This window comes from Setaria italica, chromosome V (genome assembly GCF_000263155.2).
Source record: "Setaria italica strain Yugu1 chromosome V, Setaria_italica_v2.0, whole genome shotgun sequence".
NCBI classification, from domain to species: domain Eukaryota; kingdom Viridiplantae; phylum Streptophyta; class Magnoliopsida; order Poales; family Poaceae; genus Setaria; species Setaria italica.
In genome coordinates this window covers 32,223,897-32,241,288 of record NC_028454.1, presented here as the reverse complement: position 1 = coordinate 32,241,288, position 17,392 = coordinate 32,223,897, and the positions used below count along the sequence as shown (strand labels likewise).

The window sequence follows — 17,392 nt, the reverse complement described above, 5'->3', positions numbered from 1 at the left end:
GTTCTTTTTTTTTGAGCAAAAGTGAATTGTTCAGTGAGCCATGTTTTTTAAGGGATTTTTTTTGAGAGAGAGGAAGGGAAATTTCGTCCTACAAGACGAATTGTTAGGCCTCAAGCTTAGTAGGCCCAGCCCACAGCTAAAAATGTAAAGCCCAGCTGCCCACGAGCGGCGAATCGACCCGACCGCATAGCACCGCGTAGTGCTGTGTGCGAGAGCGGGAACGCCGCTGGCTGCGCCGCCCGCCCCGCCCGGAGCCCCGGACTCGCTCGCGCCGGCGCTCCCCTCCCTCGATCACGCACGCTCGCCGCTGCCCCGCCCCACCCCGCCCAAGCGCGAGCCTGGGTCGTCCGCTCGCTCCGGCGGCCGTCTCCCCTCCGCTCCTTCCGCGTAATGGCTTTCTCTCTCTGATCGCGGGATCTCTCCTCATTGCCTCTGAACGCTATCACTCACCGGGCACGGCAGTTCTTGTTGTTCGGGCCATTCCGACGATGTCGTTGGTGTGATTTTTTTAGATGCCTGTGCTGGCGCTGGTTCGGGCATGTAGTTTATATGAGATCTCCGTTCTGACTCTCTCTTCCCAGACTGCACACTGTAAGGATCGTTCTTTCTTTTCTTTTTCTTTTTTACTTGAAACGGCGCTGTATCTCTACCCACGCACTCTATCGCCATTCCAGACTCGCTCCACCTGCGATTTTCTAGATCTTGAAATTGTCTCGGTAAGGAGTAATACTGGATTACTGGCTTGTGCATCTGTGTAACCTTTGCGTTGGCAACTCCATAATAATTTTCCTTTCTGTTGTTGGTAGGCCCTAGCTTGCTTCAATTTATTGAGTTCACTTTCATTTTATTGTTTCACTCCTATCTCTGCTGTGTGTAAATCAAATTCAAACCTCCTTGTCGTACTCTGCCCAATTAGTTTCATCGTTATGTTCGCTGATTGTGTCATAGACTGAAAAGGTATTGCATATATTGGTGCTGCAGTATATTCTGAGAATGTCTTGGGGTCAAGGTGCTAAGAGGCCAATACTAGGGCTTCTGTTCCGCGCTCAACAACAATCTTGCCGGGGACACAGATACTCTTCCTCAACATTCCAGGCCCATCAACTGGGCACTCATGTTCCCCAAGATGGCGTGTTTCTTAGGAGATTCAGCTCTGAGGTGCCTGCTTCGGAGCAAATGAACCTTATTAGGCAACTCCGACAACGAACAAGTGCTCCAATCAAAGATGTCAAGGCTTCCTTAGTTAGCTGCAACTGGGATATCGGTTAGCTCTTCAGTCTCAGTGCGATAGCATAATTTAGTTGACATGTTTGTTTAGTTCCACTTTCCCTATTTGAGTTTGTTAATTTCTTTCAGAGGCTGCACACAAGGACCTAAGGAAGAGAGGTGTTGCACTCGCTGCCAAGAAGTCATCACGGACTGCTGCTGAAGGTTTGCTAGCTATCGCACAAGATGAGAAAAGGGCTGCTGTGGTTGAGCTTAACTGCGAAACTGATTTTAGCAAGAAATGATGTTTTCCAGTACCTGGTTGGTTTCTTTTCCGGTAACAGTTTTATCTTAATTATCAGCAGCTGAGCTGCTTTGTTGATTTCTTTTTAAAACTGTTACACATAAAAACAAGTTACAAATGAAACTGGATGACAATTTAGTGGCAAAGTTCTTCTAGATTCATTTCTTCAAGACAAGTACATAGTGATTGGGAACTTAAGTTTGTCTCTATTTAGCACAATTAAATCATTTGTTCATTACTTGAAGAGTAAATGCTGATCTCTTCTTTGGTACCTGTGAAATACTAGAGCTGATGGTCTTTCATCCTTTTCTGTTACTTTTCCGTAAAGTAGAATATGCATGCTCATATTCAGTTGTTCTAATTCATTGGATTGCATGATGTTTCTTAAACATATAGTCTACTATCACTACATGACCTGTACAAGATCTTTAGCTTTAATTATTTATATCTTCCATTTTCATTCACCATGCAGGCTTCATCATTGGCAAAGATGGTTTTATCTGCTCAGGGTCCTGGTGAACTGTTTTTGCCTTTTGGTCCTGAATATATGGAGGTATGGCATTACCCGTATGTGGCGCATCCCAAATTCATAGGGCCTGTAGAGAAAAAAAGTAATGCAGCCTCACATCAAACCCTTTTCCTGGTTAGCTATTTCTAAGTAACAATGTATTTCTCCAACCTTGCAGAACATGTCTATCAATCTAGATCATCCTAAGCTCAATGGGGAAACTACTGTCCAAAGTGCTGTTACAGAAGTTGATGCCATGGTTGGGGAGAATGTAAAACTCAGAAGAGGTTTCATGTTGTCCACGACTGGACATGGCGTTGTTTCATCTTATATGCATACCTGTCCTCCGCCAGGTGATGAAATATTAGCTTTGTAAATTTTATCAGGAATAAGGATGAAATATTCAGATAACTGAGCATTCCTCTTTTGTTTCAGGTTTGGGTCGTATTGCTGGATTGGTCACACTAGAAGCAGAAGATAGTAGTTCTCTCCTTGATGCTCTCAAAAGAGTTCGTCTATTGTGATGCATATTGTTGCAGCAAAGCCATTATTCTTATAAAAAAAACTGGTTTATGTTGCAGCTCTAGAAAATGAACGTGACATACTGCGAACTCAGGTGCATTATTTTGATAAATACCACTCTTCCTCCAGCATGTTTGGTTTATGGAAACTTTGCCACTCTTAAATTAGGCATATTTGACTTCTCTTAGGTTGTGTTTGGTTTGCTGCCATGGCTGTGGCATGCCAAGCTTTCTTAGAACTCTTTACCTCATGTCATAGGGTCAATCCTTCACCTTTGATGCCAAGTTACTTTAGAAATGAAATGGCATGACGCCTTGTAACATTCCAGGCTGAAAGTTCAGGGAAATCACAAATGGCTATGGATAAGATGGTAGAAGGTCGATTGAGGAAGTACTTTGAAGAAGTTGTGCTCATGGAGCAAAAATATATTTTGAATGACAGCATAAACATTAAGGTAATATGATAGATTGCTTTCATTATTTGATGATGTACTCCTCTGAATTGTATGTCCCTAATAGCTTTACTTCGTGGTGCCATTCTTTTCAGACCGTGCTGAATGACTTGTCAAAGGAGGTCGGTTCTAAAGTAACAATTGGTAAATTTATTAGAATGCAAGTTGGAGAAGGAATTGAGAGGTACAATATTATAGTGCCCCATGTCATCTCTGCCGACAAGTGTTTCTTTTTTTTGGATTGATCTGTAGTGATTGGTGGGTAGGATGGTGATTTTGGTTGTTTAACCTCTTGCTGTTGTGCATTTTTTTTTTGCGGGTAGCGTAAACGTCCTTAGCACACCATGTCAAATGATGATGTTTCTCATTTATGGAAAAAAATATGCCAGGCATAAATTGTCTTACGAAAAATGCGACTCGTAACCTCTGCTTTCTTACCGGTTTCCCCGCATGAGTTTATCGACTTAACTCATCCTCAAATTTATTGAATTTGTGCTGTAGTTTTATTTGAAACCACGTTTTGTGTTCACATAATCAATTGTTAACTTCCGTGTTTTGTGTTTGGCAGGCCTGATGCCGCTGATGGACTATAGGCTGTGCCCCGCGATGCATAGATTTCATGCAGAGATGGATCATTTGCGATCATTAGGATAAACGCTTTGAAGTTAGATACCTTAGTTTCCCAAGAACTTTGTCTCCTAGTTGCCCCAACCATGGTGTTGTATCATTTTGCATATGCTGACCAGTCACCAGTCAGCTAGTTAGAAGTACGTCTATAGCAAAATTTTCCGAAAGGCTTCTCTTCAGAAATTGAATTGAGCTGAATAATAGCCAAGCAAGGTAGTTATTGCATTCTGGCCTCTGGGGCATTCACCTTGTTTTGGTAGTTCTAAGGCCACCGCACCAGTTTCCATCACGTAATTTGACGCCGTTTTGTTGGCAGGAGCTTCAAGAGGGCAATGGATGTTACACTGACTATAAGATGTGCAAAACTTACGTGTTGTATGTAAACGGGCAAACGGCCTATTGATGGAGCTTGATCGTTGACGTCAGGGCACCTTCATTTGTAATTTGCTGGATCTCATACCCCTTGGCAATGTGAAATACTGGAGATAGGATGTGGGGTTGAAAAGCCAAAGTTTTTTTTTCTCTGCACCTGGGACCCTAGTAGTTCCATATGCAATCCTCAGCAGTTTCAGCGAAGCCAGAACCAGTACGACAAATATCAAGATTCTCACATGCCAAGCGCTGTGAGCCGCGTGTCAACAGTGTGTTTGGTTGAGCAGGGATTTTTGAATGTCAATGGTATGTTTAGTTGCGCTGTGATTTTTGAAAAAGTAACTGCGGGTGTTGAAGGGTGTGTTTGGTTGAGCTGTGGTTTTTGAAAAAAAAAAGTAGATGTGGGCTGTGAAAAAGTTATTGTAAATTATAGGTTGTGAGAAAGCAAAAAGCAGTTTGGTGAAACAACTTTAGCATTTTAGAAACACTTACGAGCTGATCTTACGTGTCATTCAAAGTCCATCCGACCCAACTCTCTCCCTCTCTCACTTACGAGCGGATCCCACTCATCGTCATCTTCTTCTTCCTCCGGCGGTACACAGATCGATAAGAGCCTTGTTGGCGGATCTCGCGCGCGCCGGCGGCAGCGGAGCTCGCGCTCCTGCACCCGCCTGTGGCTTATCTCTGCCAGCACCCAAATAACTCCAATAACCCAAGCAAATCCTCTACGAGAAGAGCACAAGTGCAAGAAGCTTGGCGAAGATCGAGAGGAGGAGGCCCACCTCGTCCTTTCCTGCACACGCACGGGAGAAGAGGACAGGGGAAGGGGGTGCTGGCGGAGAGGGAGGCGGGCGTTTTGGAGAGGGAGGGGAGCTGCCGGCGTCGACGCCCAGGCTGCCGCCGCCGCACAGCCCACCGCCGCCGCATAGGGAGCCGTCGGGCGTAGAGGAGCAGGCCTGTCGAAGAAGACAAAGGGAGAGAGGGGGCCGCCCGGAGGAGAAGAGGGGCTGAGGGCCGGCCGGCCAGGACCGTCGGGCGTCGAGGAGGTGGAGCGCCACGGGTGGGAGAGGGGGTCGCGGGTGGAAGAGGAAGGGAAAAAAAGAAACGAACCGGTACAACATAACTGTGGGTAAATTTCCCGAAACGTCCGATTCACAGCCGGTGTGAGAAATTAAAACGGTTTGTTTTAAAGCACCTGACAGGAAGCCTAGTCCCTTTAGTTCGGTTTTAGCACTTTTTGGAAGCCAAAGCGGCTTAAAAGCTCCCTAAAAAGTCAGGTCAAGTGCCCAGCCTGCTTTTGCCTAAAACGGCCTGGAAAGAATGTTGCTGATTTCCCAGACGAAAACATCGGGATTTAATCTAGGGCATTGACAAACTTTTGCATCGATGAAAAAATTTGTTGTAACTGAGTCGAATTTAAGCTGACAGCAAAGATGCTGGGACAAAATGGATCACAATTTACAGAACTGCATACGATAGGGCCGAGCCACCTGAAAGAGCTGGTAGAATGTGTCACATGTTCAGACACATCAGACTTGATAATGTATGTATCTGAGTTAACGATGGGTCAACCAAACACAGTAGCATTTTTTTGCGGCATCTAGTTCCCTACAATTTCTACTTACAGCACTACGCAATTAAGACTTTGCAAAATGGTAGGATTCTCTACCAATCACCTAACTTGTCCAAAAGATCCATGAAGGAATGCAGTAGCATAGAGGATATACAAGGGTTGGGCACCAACTTTGCTATGCTACTCGGACCCTCTTGTGATTAGGACTCACAGCATCCCTCACCCCTTTGCCTGTCACTGCATACGGTGCTGAAGCTACTGGAAGTGAAGGAGACTTGTCCAGGTGTGCATACCGATCATTCCCGTTCCAGTAGAGAATCAGTCGATTTGTGCACGAGTGGGACCAGCTGTCACCTACATAACAAAGATCGTTATCCCCATGTCCTGAAAAACACAGTTCAGGTGTCCGATCCAAGAAATATTCAAAAGAGAAAAATGCTGCGAAAAAGAAATAAACAACACAATTAACCATCTACTTGAAAACTAATTTTGCCAAACATCCATCCAAGCACACTGGGAAAAATACTAGTTATTGTCATAACTTGGACACCATCAGAACTATAATCACTTTACCATTACATCAGTACTTAGCATGGAATACCTGTTCCTAACTAATCCAAAGGAACAGTGTTATGTAACTTCAAGCTATGTGCATTATATGTAGACTTGTCTGGTTGTACATATCCAATTTCCAATTCAGATCGGGGGGGAAGGGGGGGGGGTGCATTCTGCTTTTATAAAAGTTGACAATAGTAATGACATGAACATGGCTATGAATATGAATAACCAATGAGGTTACTGGACTGTGTTCTCTATGAGGCCTCTATAAATTCCCACATTAATCAATAGAAAAGGAGGAAATGACAACAATAAGCTATTTGATTAATTGAGATCAGAAGCAAAGAATCCACAGGTTCTGATCCTTAGACGACAGGGGTAAACAACACCAGGAAGGGAAGCCAGCAGCAGAGGCTGCTTGGGACGAGAGGACACTATATGTTGGAATGACGAATTTGGGTGCAGGGATCATACTGATTCATCCTCATTGCTTGCCTCAAATAGATGCCATGACCTCCCACATATAAGAGCAGGTCTAAACAAATCCAATTAATCAAACCTTATATTTTTTATTTTACGGCAACAACTAAATTATTTAGAGATAAACCAAAGCTAAGTTTGAGGATTGCTGCTACTGTGCTATCACCGCATATAATATCACACTGCTTGATTCCGTGGAGCCATTAAATAATGGTGTGCATTATTTAACAAGAGATGTATGCATGCTGATTGTGTGAGAACCACAGCTCCAGTTTCAATTTCTAGCGTGCAATTTGGCCAGTTCATATATACTGTTAATTGGAATGGACCAAAGTTTTTCTTGTAATTAGATAAAAGCTCCAGGTCCATAAACATTTCAGTGGTATCAGAAATGCGTGAGTATAGAAAGGTGTAATCTTGATAACAAGATCACATGATTATGAGTTTTTTTGTTTCAGAAGTTACTTTGTGAACAATAGGAACCATAAGCATCTAAAATTGATTTGAAGATTAAATAAAGGGTTATAATTGTATGAATAATAGCTGACCTAGAGCAAGAGCCAACTGAAATGATCCTTCTGTAAATTTAGTAGTGACTTGGTTCAACAAGACAACCTGCTCAACAAAACAAGATGATTGTATGTTAGCTTCATTTGATAGTTATCTCTACCTATTTAACATACAACCATCACTAATTTGTAGAAAGTCAGCTTAGCAATTCATACAATTATAATAGTCACCATTTGATTTTTAGGAAATTCATAAGTCGTATAAACAATCAAGCTCAGTTCAACTGGTGGAGTTTCCCTTTCTTACTAGTTTAACCATAGCTGACCTTTAGTGGGAAAATGAAATGAAAATCTGTACACAAAAATCTGTTTTAGAACGCGAATTATGATGGTAGTTGCCGCATCACAAGTGCTGTGCACCCATCATAAACATGATGGGAAACTTACTGCCAAGTTGTATGCCTTTGCAATCTTCATTAACTTCAATGATAATCCACTGAGCACTCTGGTCCGCAGAGCCAGATCATCAAAATCTTGTCGAAAGTGGAAAGTGACACTGTCAATAATAACTATACGCACCTGTAAAGTAGATAGACAAATATTTACTTTTGAAATGCTACATTAACTGTTGCATATTGCAAAAAAAGGAGAAAAAATATTGCACATTACAGTTGCCCTATTGCAAAAACGTACATCAACTTGATGAAAAATGTTGACAAAACAATGGAAATTTCAGGTATTCAAGTCAAATTTCAGAAGTCAACTGTTCAGAAACTCACATCTTTGTGCTCCCCTAGGAATTTTTCCAGGTAGTTTATAGCAGCAATCTGTTCCGTATAGCTGCATATTCGGAAGTAATAGATGTCTGCCAGGAAATGCTCAGGCTGCAATTGTTTTTGGCCAGATGAAGATTTGTCATGGCTGTGTGGAAAGTGCTCCAGTATGTCGCTGATACACCCTTCAGCAATTTGGTAGACACGTTCAACCATGAAACTTCCCTCCGTGTCTGTTATGATGAAGACAATTGCTATTAGGCTTTCTCAATAAGGCACAAGATGATAGGTGTTCTTCTGTGAAGTCATTTACCAATATAAACTGCTTTCCCACCAAGGCCACCATACTCCACTGGGATTTGGACATTGATTGCTAGTTGAATCCTGAAGAAAAGTTTGTATTTAGTAGGGAGATCTATGATGCTTGCAATCAGTAGTAGGCACAACATACCCCAGTTGAGTTTTACCAACCCCTGGGACACCACCTGAATAAAATTAGTGCTATGCATTAGGTCAGTCACTTCAGACACATCAACTGAGATTTTTTTTTATAAAACTACTTAACAGTGCAAGAGACACGAGAAGAGGAGCAGATAGAACAAGAGAGCACACTAATCTCCTACAATTCATCAGAATAGCACAAAAATTGGACAGAACATCACTAGAAAGACATGAGGCAAATAAACAAGCACAAGTTACATACATATAGCTAATGGATAAAGAATTGCTGAATGCCAATATGTTATATATTTGATCAATAGCTCCTACTTGATCCTTGGAAAGTACACCTCACCTATCTCGGTGACTTCTTTGCAGTGAATCCCACCACCAAGTATGTGGTTGAGGTCACCAGAACCAGTAGTGATGTGTTTCTGTGATTGCTCATCAGAGAGCATATCCCACGCATTCTGGGCTCCTGCAATGTATTTACATCAGTATACCAATTTGGTCATTTCAATTATGGTTCTTGATGGAACCTTCAGAGCATCAGACAAACCAGCACAAGTCAGCCGTGCTGCATTATGGGAAATGGAATGCAAAGTAAGAAGAAAAAAGGTCCCAACAGAAGAAAAGTGCCCCTCCCAAGAGTGCTTCCACAAACAAAGGACACAAGAAGTCAATTCACTGCCTACACAATCACATATCAGGGAAACTAGTTTAGAGAGCCGTACGTGTAGCCATCAATTACTGACAGATTCCATTTCCCGTATTTGCTAACACATGTTGGGACTTATGTGGGTGTGCTTATGAGCAATGAAACCCAAGTACCCAACACTGTGCATCCACGAGTGTAACCCGTGAGGCCCAATTAATGGCATATTTGCACTTTCTTGCTCTGGAATAGGATTGCCGTACCTCTTTTAGATTTTCAATCAGTAAAAAGTAAGCACGAATTAGTTTTCAGAAAAAGTTAAACACGAATTTGAGGCAGATCGGGATAATGCATTTCATCTCAAGGAAGAGGATAAAACTGCAAGCATCTCACACTGGGGATACCTGATTACCGTAAACGAAGGACATTCCTACCCTAAACCGAACACTACACGGGATTCAATTTCATTGCTCGCGGCAAACAAAGAAAAGACCCCCGGGGGGAACAGGAGCAGTTGGAGCAAACTAGAGCTTACCAGCTAGTATAGGTGGATTCCCGCTCGACGACATCCCCTTCCAGTAGAGGGGCGAGGAGGGAGACCGTAGATGCCGACCACTCGCGGCGGCGGCGCGCGCTTGCGTCGCCACCGTGGAAGGCTCCCTCCGTCCCTTGTCTAGGCGCGCGCCTAGGTATCGCTTCAGGCTGCAATATTTTCAGCTGTCGCCTCAAGCGTGCGAGCAGGCCGCGGAGCAAGGCAGTGGGGAGCGCGCGCGGGCTGCGGAGCAGGCATGGGCCGCGCGTGGGCTGGTAGGGGAAGCACGTGGAAGGTGGTGCTAATGAGCCGCGGATCCATAGAGAAGCAGCTTGTGAGCGTAAGGTCCTGTTTAGGCTCTGTTTGGCACAGCTCCACTCCTAAACTCCAGCAACTCCATCAAAAAATTCAGCCAAACATCTCAACTCCAAAACTCCATGGAGTTGCCAACTCCATGGAGCTGTAGTGCAAATGGAGGTGGAGTTTTGGAGCACCTCTTTTGCTGCTCCAGAAACCTCTCTTTTAAACCTCCTCGTGGAGTTGGTGGCAATGCCACTGGTTAAAAAAAACGTTTCATTCTATTCTCTCGAGCCCCACTTGCCGCCAGAGCCCCGCCCGTCGCCGTCCCCGTGGCCGGCCGGCCCCGCCGCCCGACGCCGCTCGGCGACGCCCGTCGCCGCGCCCGTCGCCGCCCAAGCTACCCGCTGCCCCGCGCCGCCCCCGTCGCCGCCCACCCCGCCGCCCGCCGCCCAGCCCCGCCGCCCGTCGCCGCACACCCCGCCGCCCGCCGCCCACCCCGCCGCCCGTCGCCACCCAGCTCGCCGCCCACCCCGCCGCCCATGGAGGGTCTCCCGTGTGCGGCACAGTGCAGTGGAAAACGGGGAAGAAAAAGATGGGATAGAGAGGATGACAAGTGGGGCCTTAATTGGGGGGCAACAATGGCAATCCACACTGAAATCGATCTTTTTTGGAGCTGAGAGCACCCATCTAGCCAAACACCCCATTTTTGTTCTGGAGTTTTGGAGCGGAGCTGGCTCCATGTGGAGTTCTGGAGTGGAGCAGCTTCACCCGAAGTTGGAGCCATGCCAAACAGGGTCTTTATACGCTTTTCCTAGCCATGCTTAGATTATAATCTAAGCGAAGATTTTCTCGCTTCTCGCTTTTCGCTTCTCCTAGTTCAAATCGTTGAAGCGGCTTACCACATAAGCGAGAATCGGTGGAAATAAGCAAAGTGTTTGGCGGGATTCTCGCTTATTTCCACCGATAAGCCGCTTATAAGCGGATACAAACGGGGCCTAAGTGGCCCCAAACGATAAGAATTTGGCTTTTCTTTGACTTTATAAACATACAATAATCCATATTTTTTAAGTAAGGAGAGAGTTATATTGATTACTCGGTAAAGATTACACTCGTTCGTAATCAATGACTCAACATATCGGAAAACCTGCATACGCTACATACGTTTCGCCAATTGTACGAGTTCTTGTTAGCGACCACCCACTCTGTGAGGAGACGAAACCCACCTCAGGAAGTGACCTAGATACATGAAAAGTTAGCTGTGATTTATCTGTACCAGGTTTAGAAGCTGCAGTAATAATTGTGGAGCAATATGATTCAATAATGGTTTTTACCACGCGTACATTCAGCAGTTAGGCGTACCCCTTCCAAGCAGGTCAAAGCTTCAGTTTCCTCTGCATTCAGCCCATCAAAAATAGTCTTCCAAGCACATAATTCAGCTTTACCCGAACTTTGGCGAGAATTATAATGCCGATACCAGCGCGACCTGTTAACTGATCATAGGCATCATCTGCATCCACTTTCACCCATCCATGCTCGGGAGATTTCTAATATTCAAAAGCTCGAGCAATATTGTATTTTTTCCCTGCGTTGGCTCCTCTGTTCAAACTCTGATAGGATAGCTTTCTTACCTCTTGGGTCCTCCTTTCCCGTACGAAATAGGGTGAGTTGTAGAGATTCATCATAATTCAAAAAGGAAGCCAATAGCTGCAGTTGCGGGCTTAAGCTTTGCACGTTACATCATTTCTCATCGACCATGTTCTCCACAACATGAGTGACATCAATTCTGCCACTTCCTGGCCCACTCGAGTTAGTAAAATAAGCAGCCAATCCGAACTGCTGTGAGAGAATAGTTTCTCATTCAATAATGGCCAGTGTTTCCTCTGGGCTAAACGCAAATTCCTCACATGTCCACAGGAAGCCAAAGCATGGAATTCCGATTCAGTTTCGATTCCATATAGCTCACATGCATTATCCTTATCTAGGTGGTGTTCCCATTTATTTATTCTTGTTGCCAAAGCATTATTCACAACTGGCCATAGAAAAAATTTAATCTTTTGTGGGATATTTATCTTCCAGATTGAGTTCCACAAGGGTCTCTCTCAGTCTCTCCCATCGGGTTCAGACTGGTGTTGCAAACACCTTGCTCTTGGTCCCTTAATTGCAGCAATAAGCGCTACAACTGTGAAGATGCCTGATTTCTCATAAGGCCATACAAGGTGGATGCTATCTGGTCTCGGGTATCTTTAGCACAACCGTCATTGAATAGTATAAAGCACTTTGCAGGGTTAACAAGTTGACCATTACCCGACAGTCCAAGACATGCTTTCATTCCTATAGTCTGCCCATGTTCTGTCTTGAAAAATAGTAAGCTAAGAAAAAAAAAAGGTGTAGCTTTACTCTTTTTTCTAGAAATAAAAGGGGCAAATAAAAGATTGCAATTCCATGCACCTTTACTCTTTTTTTTTTCTAGAAATTGCATCACGTCTCCTTATATTTGGAAGTGCGGAACCTCGCTCCCTCACCTTGCAATTTGTTTTTTCCAGATCTATAAACTTATGGAGTATATGTGTCACCATTTATGTTGCAAACCGACTTCAACATTCATAGGGGCGAAGGGTACATGGTATCTAGGGTCTTAAATGCACTCATAAGAAAATGAAAAACCAATGATATGCACTCGTGAGGTCTGCTTTAAGGTAAGGACATTGCTATACTTTATCAGCTTAATAGATCGTCTCATGCAATGCCACGTAAGATTTTTGTTGATGTGGAAGAAAGAGGGTGAGGAAAAAGAAAAAAGTCATTGTTTCATGTAAGCTAAATTTTAGGACTACAAGATGACTACTCCACCATTGTACGAGTTGTGGTTAACAGGCAACTCATAATCTTTCTTTTTTTTCTATGTACAAATTAAGAAAATAGAATTACTACGAGACAATTTAAAAAGACAATCTATATTGTTTGTTAAGTCATCTTGAATGGATGAGACCGTCTATTAACTTCGCCACTGTTCGCTGAAATTACAACTGGGTTTGGTGCAGTAGTGGAAATTACATGAATGTCTTTCGTGGCCGGAGTCCGCGTGCAATGGCTCGAGAAATCACTGATAGCTTGTGAGCTAGTTCTATCGTCAGTTTTAATTGTAAGTGAACATGTGATTTACTAGAATAATTAAAGAGTGAGGAAGGCCTCTCCCAAATCCCAAATTGACTCCCGTCTTCTTTCTGCCTTCTGTCCACATCGCACATGCATGTCTTGCCACATTATTAATCAACGAAGACAACTCAAACAACATAATGCACCTCGATATATATATATATATATATATATATATATATATATATATATATATATATATATATATATATATAGACAAAACATTAGAAAACAAACAATCTTATCCATAACTCAAATGCAGCCAAGTCCAGGGACCCCAAAACAGCAATGTGCAAGCTGTAAGGGCTAGGTGCTAAATGTAGGCCCGTTGGCTATGGTTTTGGATTCTCACAACGATTTATGTTTCTTTGTTTATAAAAACTATGGCAATCATTTAGATTGCCTGAATTTTATCGCAAATGACAATAATTACACATAAACAAGGTTTGGAGATCTTGCAAAGGGATTTTCGATGAGGGAGGGAGGGAGGAGCAGAATAAAATATTAAAACATACTGGTAGGACTCGAGAGCAAAAGAAACTATTCCAAGCTAACATTGTCCTTGATAGTAGAACCACAACATCTAAAAGGTCAACGAACTAACGTTATGTCAACGTCTAACAAGCAAGAGTTTGTTTCGCCTTCATGTCTGGATATTTTAGTGTTTTTGATTGTAGGTTATTGTGCTGATGGTCCCATATTGTAGTAGTTCAAGCTAGAATTTGTATTTAACCTTTGCTGATGTGCCAACCCGAGGAAGAACTTGCATTTAAGTGCAGGAAACTTTTCCAGACTGCAAGAGTGAAAACATAATCCTCATATGAGGTTAAGGCGACCATGTAATGATCTCATCTAGCTTGGGATTTTCCCATTGCTTCTAACTACTCTTGAATCTGCAGTACCAATGTCCAAAGTTACAGCTGATATAAGTGATACAAGATCGAGGTCCTGAGAAGCTGCATGATTGTAGCCATAGAGAGAGGGGGGATTTCCGAATTCCCAAGAAACCGTAGAATTCATCTGTGTAGTATGTGAGAAACGTGTCAGAAAAAGTTTCAACAAAAGTATGTGATCTACACCAGATATCAACCCAAAAGGCTATCATATTGCCATCACCTAAACTAACCTCCAATTCTACTTTCTCCCTGAAAATCAATTTATCCGTTTTGGCAAGATTTGTCTATTTTTTTTAAAGAGAAACAAACTATATGATCCCTACCAAATATCCCTACTAAAAGAAAGAATAATTGAATACTTAAAAGTGCAATCAAACTTCAGACAAAGTGATCGAAATACCATATCTTACATTAATCAAGATAATTGATACCTACAAGCCCAATGTAGATCAAGGCAACATGAATGCAGTTTTGGAGTTCACGTATGATGCGTCATCTCGGTGTGCTGAAAGCAGCCCCCATATTGACATTTATATTTATCTCTTTGTTTGGCAAAAACATAGTTGCCTATCACACAATCTCAGTCTTGTTTACTGTAACTCTATGTTAATTTTTTTTAATTTATGTTAGTTCCTATGTGTCCCAACCTGCTCACTCGCTGTAGTGGTTATCAAACATTTTCATCTTTTTCATTCACATAGGTCTATTGCACCCCCTGTCCACCTACATGTTTATTCCCCCTCTCACACTTTCTAAAATATTTTTAGCATGACACCTGGTGGCTTTGGGTAAATATTTCTTTGAGTAAAATACACCACCGGTCCTTAAACTTTCACATTGTGTCATCCCGGTCCTAAACTCGCAAAAAGCTCAATTAAATATACAAACTTGCTAATCGTACCCTATGAGTCCCAAATCTTAATAACTTGACTTAAACTGCCAATATAATATGCTGACTTGGCTATGACATGGACCTAATATGTGGAGTCCATCTCTCCTATATCTTATCCACTCTCTCATCCCTTTCTCTCTCTCATCCCCTTCACCAGCGCCTCGACGTTGGCACGGGCACGTGCCTTTCGCCGCCTTCTACGCAATTGCTAGACTATCTGCTCGCCACCTTCCACGCCGTCGCCGGACTACCTCTCGCTGCCTTCTTCATCCCCTAGCACGAGCAGCGCCCGCCGAAGATACATCAGCTCCTCTTCGCCTCATCTTCCTCGGCCTCTGCCTCTGTCTTCGTCGTTCCACCCAGAGCCCCCAGCGGCATGGCGGCAGTCCAGGCTTTGGCACGCACTCCAGGGGATCTGTGCCTCATTCCCCTGAGCCCTCCCCATGCCCGACGAATCGAAATGCTCTGCACCATGCGTTCCTGTAGATCCTGCTGCCACCTTGAGCATGGCCGCCACCGTTGTTCCAATGCTTCCTCCACCAATTTTCTGCCACAGATGGATTCGCGGAAGCCTAGGTGACCGATTCCACTATTCCCCAATCCTTTGTCCGCTGCTGCACCCATGGATGATGGAGCTTTGGGCAGCCGACCATGGCGGATGGCGGCGTCACAAGGATGGCACCAAGTCCCTCTCTGTTCTCTCGCCCCTTCCTCTTCTTGGGCCAAAAGTCCAAGCTCACGTGAGAGAGAGAGAGAGAGAGTGGAGAGAAGGGGCCAGTACATGGTCCTACATGTCAGGTCTAGTCATAGCCCAGTCAGCATGCCACATGGATGGTTTAGCTAAGTTATGAAGATTTGGGACCCATGTAGTACAATTAGCAAGTTTGGGATCTGATTATGCATTTTACAAGTTTGGGGACCGGGACAGCACATCCTTACAAGTTTAAGGACCGGTGGTGTATTTTACTCTATTTCTTTAAAGTCCTATGATAAAAGCTATATCAGTATTAATTTATCTTCCTAATCATGTATGATGTTGAAGCCTTCCTAAAAAATCATGCGATAAAAGCTACTCTGATTCGAAATACATGTCGTTTGAACATCGGCACATTATATATTGCAAACCTTTGACCAATAATTTCTTTGAAAATATGATATTTCAGAGAAAGGTAAATTAATATTTTGAAAATAGATTTTATGGTGAGTCTAGTAACATTTAAGTTATATTGCCAATCTATGTATTTTTTATCCATTAATGGTGAAAGTTAAAAAAGTTTGACCGATACAACTCATAAAACAACATGTATTTTGGAACCATGTGGAGTATCTCACTATTAATGCTGCTTTATAAAGTCTATAAAAACATCAACTACCCAAGCTGTTCCTATTACTCTTCAAAAGTTAACTATTCCAACAGCTATTTAAGACTTGCTTTGTGAATTACTCTCAACAACTAAAAAGGCCTTCAATTTGCTCGGTACCTATCATCACAAAAGGGTCTTGGAGTTAGGAAAATACCATAGAGAATGCCTTCAGATCGTGTAAACTATATTCCATCCTTGTTTTCCATAAAAAATAGCCATTAGAGTCCTTTAGAAAGTGGAAAATTTGGACCTACCAATGCAACCTATCTGTATATTCCTCCTCTACTTCATATGTTAATTAGTTCTTAATGAAACCTGAGCATATGCTACAGTGAAAACATTTCAACCATGATTTCAGAAATTAATGCATACTTGAAATAAGATTAATATGTTGATCCTAGTGGGATGCAATATCTTTGTTTTTCTATTTTCAAAAACAGTATATTAGCAAAATATTGGCAATAGTCTCATGATGTAAATATGAGAAGAAACATACTTGCGTAGAGAAATTTGACCCTAGGATAGAGAAATATATGTTTAGGGTGAGGTTACATAATGTCACTTACAACTCAAAGAGGCATCACAATGGCGTTATAAACTCAAGATCTTTGAATTATATGTTCCGATCTTAGATTATTTGCAATGGTAGTAAGGGTCTTTGAATCTATATGGACCCTAAACTAAGTAAAAAGGGTCTCTAACTTAGTGGTTAGAGCACCTAAGCACCCAGTAGGACCCGAGTTCGACTTCCCATAGAAGCGAATTAAATAGGTCACGATCAAATTGAATCTCACGCATGATCAAGATGTGCAAGGCGACGAATGATGATACTAGTATATAATTTAATTATCATTTGATAGTTATTAAATAAATGTCAATGACCAACATCTCGACATTGATCGAAAACCCTGATGATGCTGTATCGAACTCCACCAATAGTCTTGTGCTATAAATGTTTCTACGATAAATGGAGGATTTTTTTAGAGTAATAGATGCCGTTTTAGATGTAAAGGAACTCTCAGCAGTTCTAAAGGAAGTTTCATTCATATTTCACATTAAGGCCCCGTTTGGTAGAGTTTCGGCTTCTCATAAAACGGCTTCGGCTTCGGCTTTTTCGCTGGAGTGGCTTTTTTAGTGAAGCTGAAGCCGTTTTGCAAAATATTTGGTAAAACGGCTTCTCAATGGCAATATATGTAATTTTATGATTACTTAATGCTTGGAGAGGGAGGAGAAGCCGGTGAAGCCACTTTTTTCGGCTTCTCCTCTCTAGTGTAAG

General features: G+C 42.7%; 1 protein-coding gene and 1 pseudogene across 1 annotated transcript; one reads left to right on the top strand and one right to left on the bottom strand.

The window, feature by feature from the left end:
* Positions 1–993: 993 nt before the first annotated feature.
* Positions 994–4,120, top strand: LOC101769636 (annotated as a pseudogene).
* Positions 4,121–5,437: 1,317 nt separating this feature from the next.
* LOC101769232 (DNA repair protein RAD51 homolog 3) lies at positions 5,438–9,687 on the bottom strand. The gene is made up of 8 exons (XM_004969372.3): positions 9,512–9,687; positions 8,677–8,799; positions 8,335–8,368; positions 8,197–8,267; positions 7,890–8,116; positions 7,558–7,689; positions 7,150–7,216; positions 5,438–5,917 (listed from the first exon to the last, which is right to left on the bottom strand). Exons 1-8 carry the CDS (start codon positions 9,543–9,545, stop codon positions 5,739–5,741), a joined length of 867 nt encoding a protein of 288 aa, XP_004969429.1. The 5' UTR covers positions 9,546–9,687; the 3' UTR covers positions 5,438–5,738.
* Positions 9,688–17,392: the final 7,705 nt, after the last annotated feature.

Bases quoted from the DNA above. Each gene is read 5' to 3' on its own strand.
- LOC101769232 (XM_004969372.3), bottom strand. From the start codon at position 9,545: ATGTCGTCGAGCGGGAATCCACCTATACTAGCTG. The intron at 8,800-9,511 runs GTAAGCTCTAGT...AATACATTGCAG, and splicing joins GAATCCACCTATACTAGCTG to GAGCCCAGAATGCGTGGGAT. The intron at 7,690-7,889 runs GTGAGTTTCTGA...TCTACTTTACAG, and splicing joins TCCTAGGGGAGCACAAAGAT to GTGCGTATAGTTATTATTGA.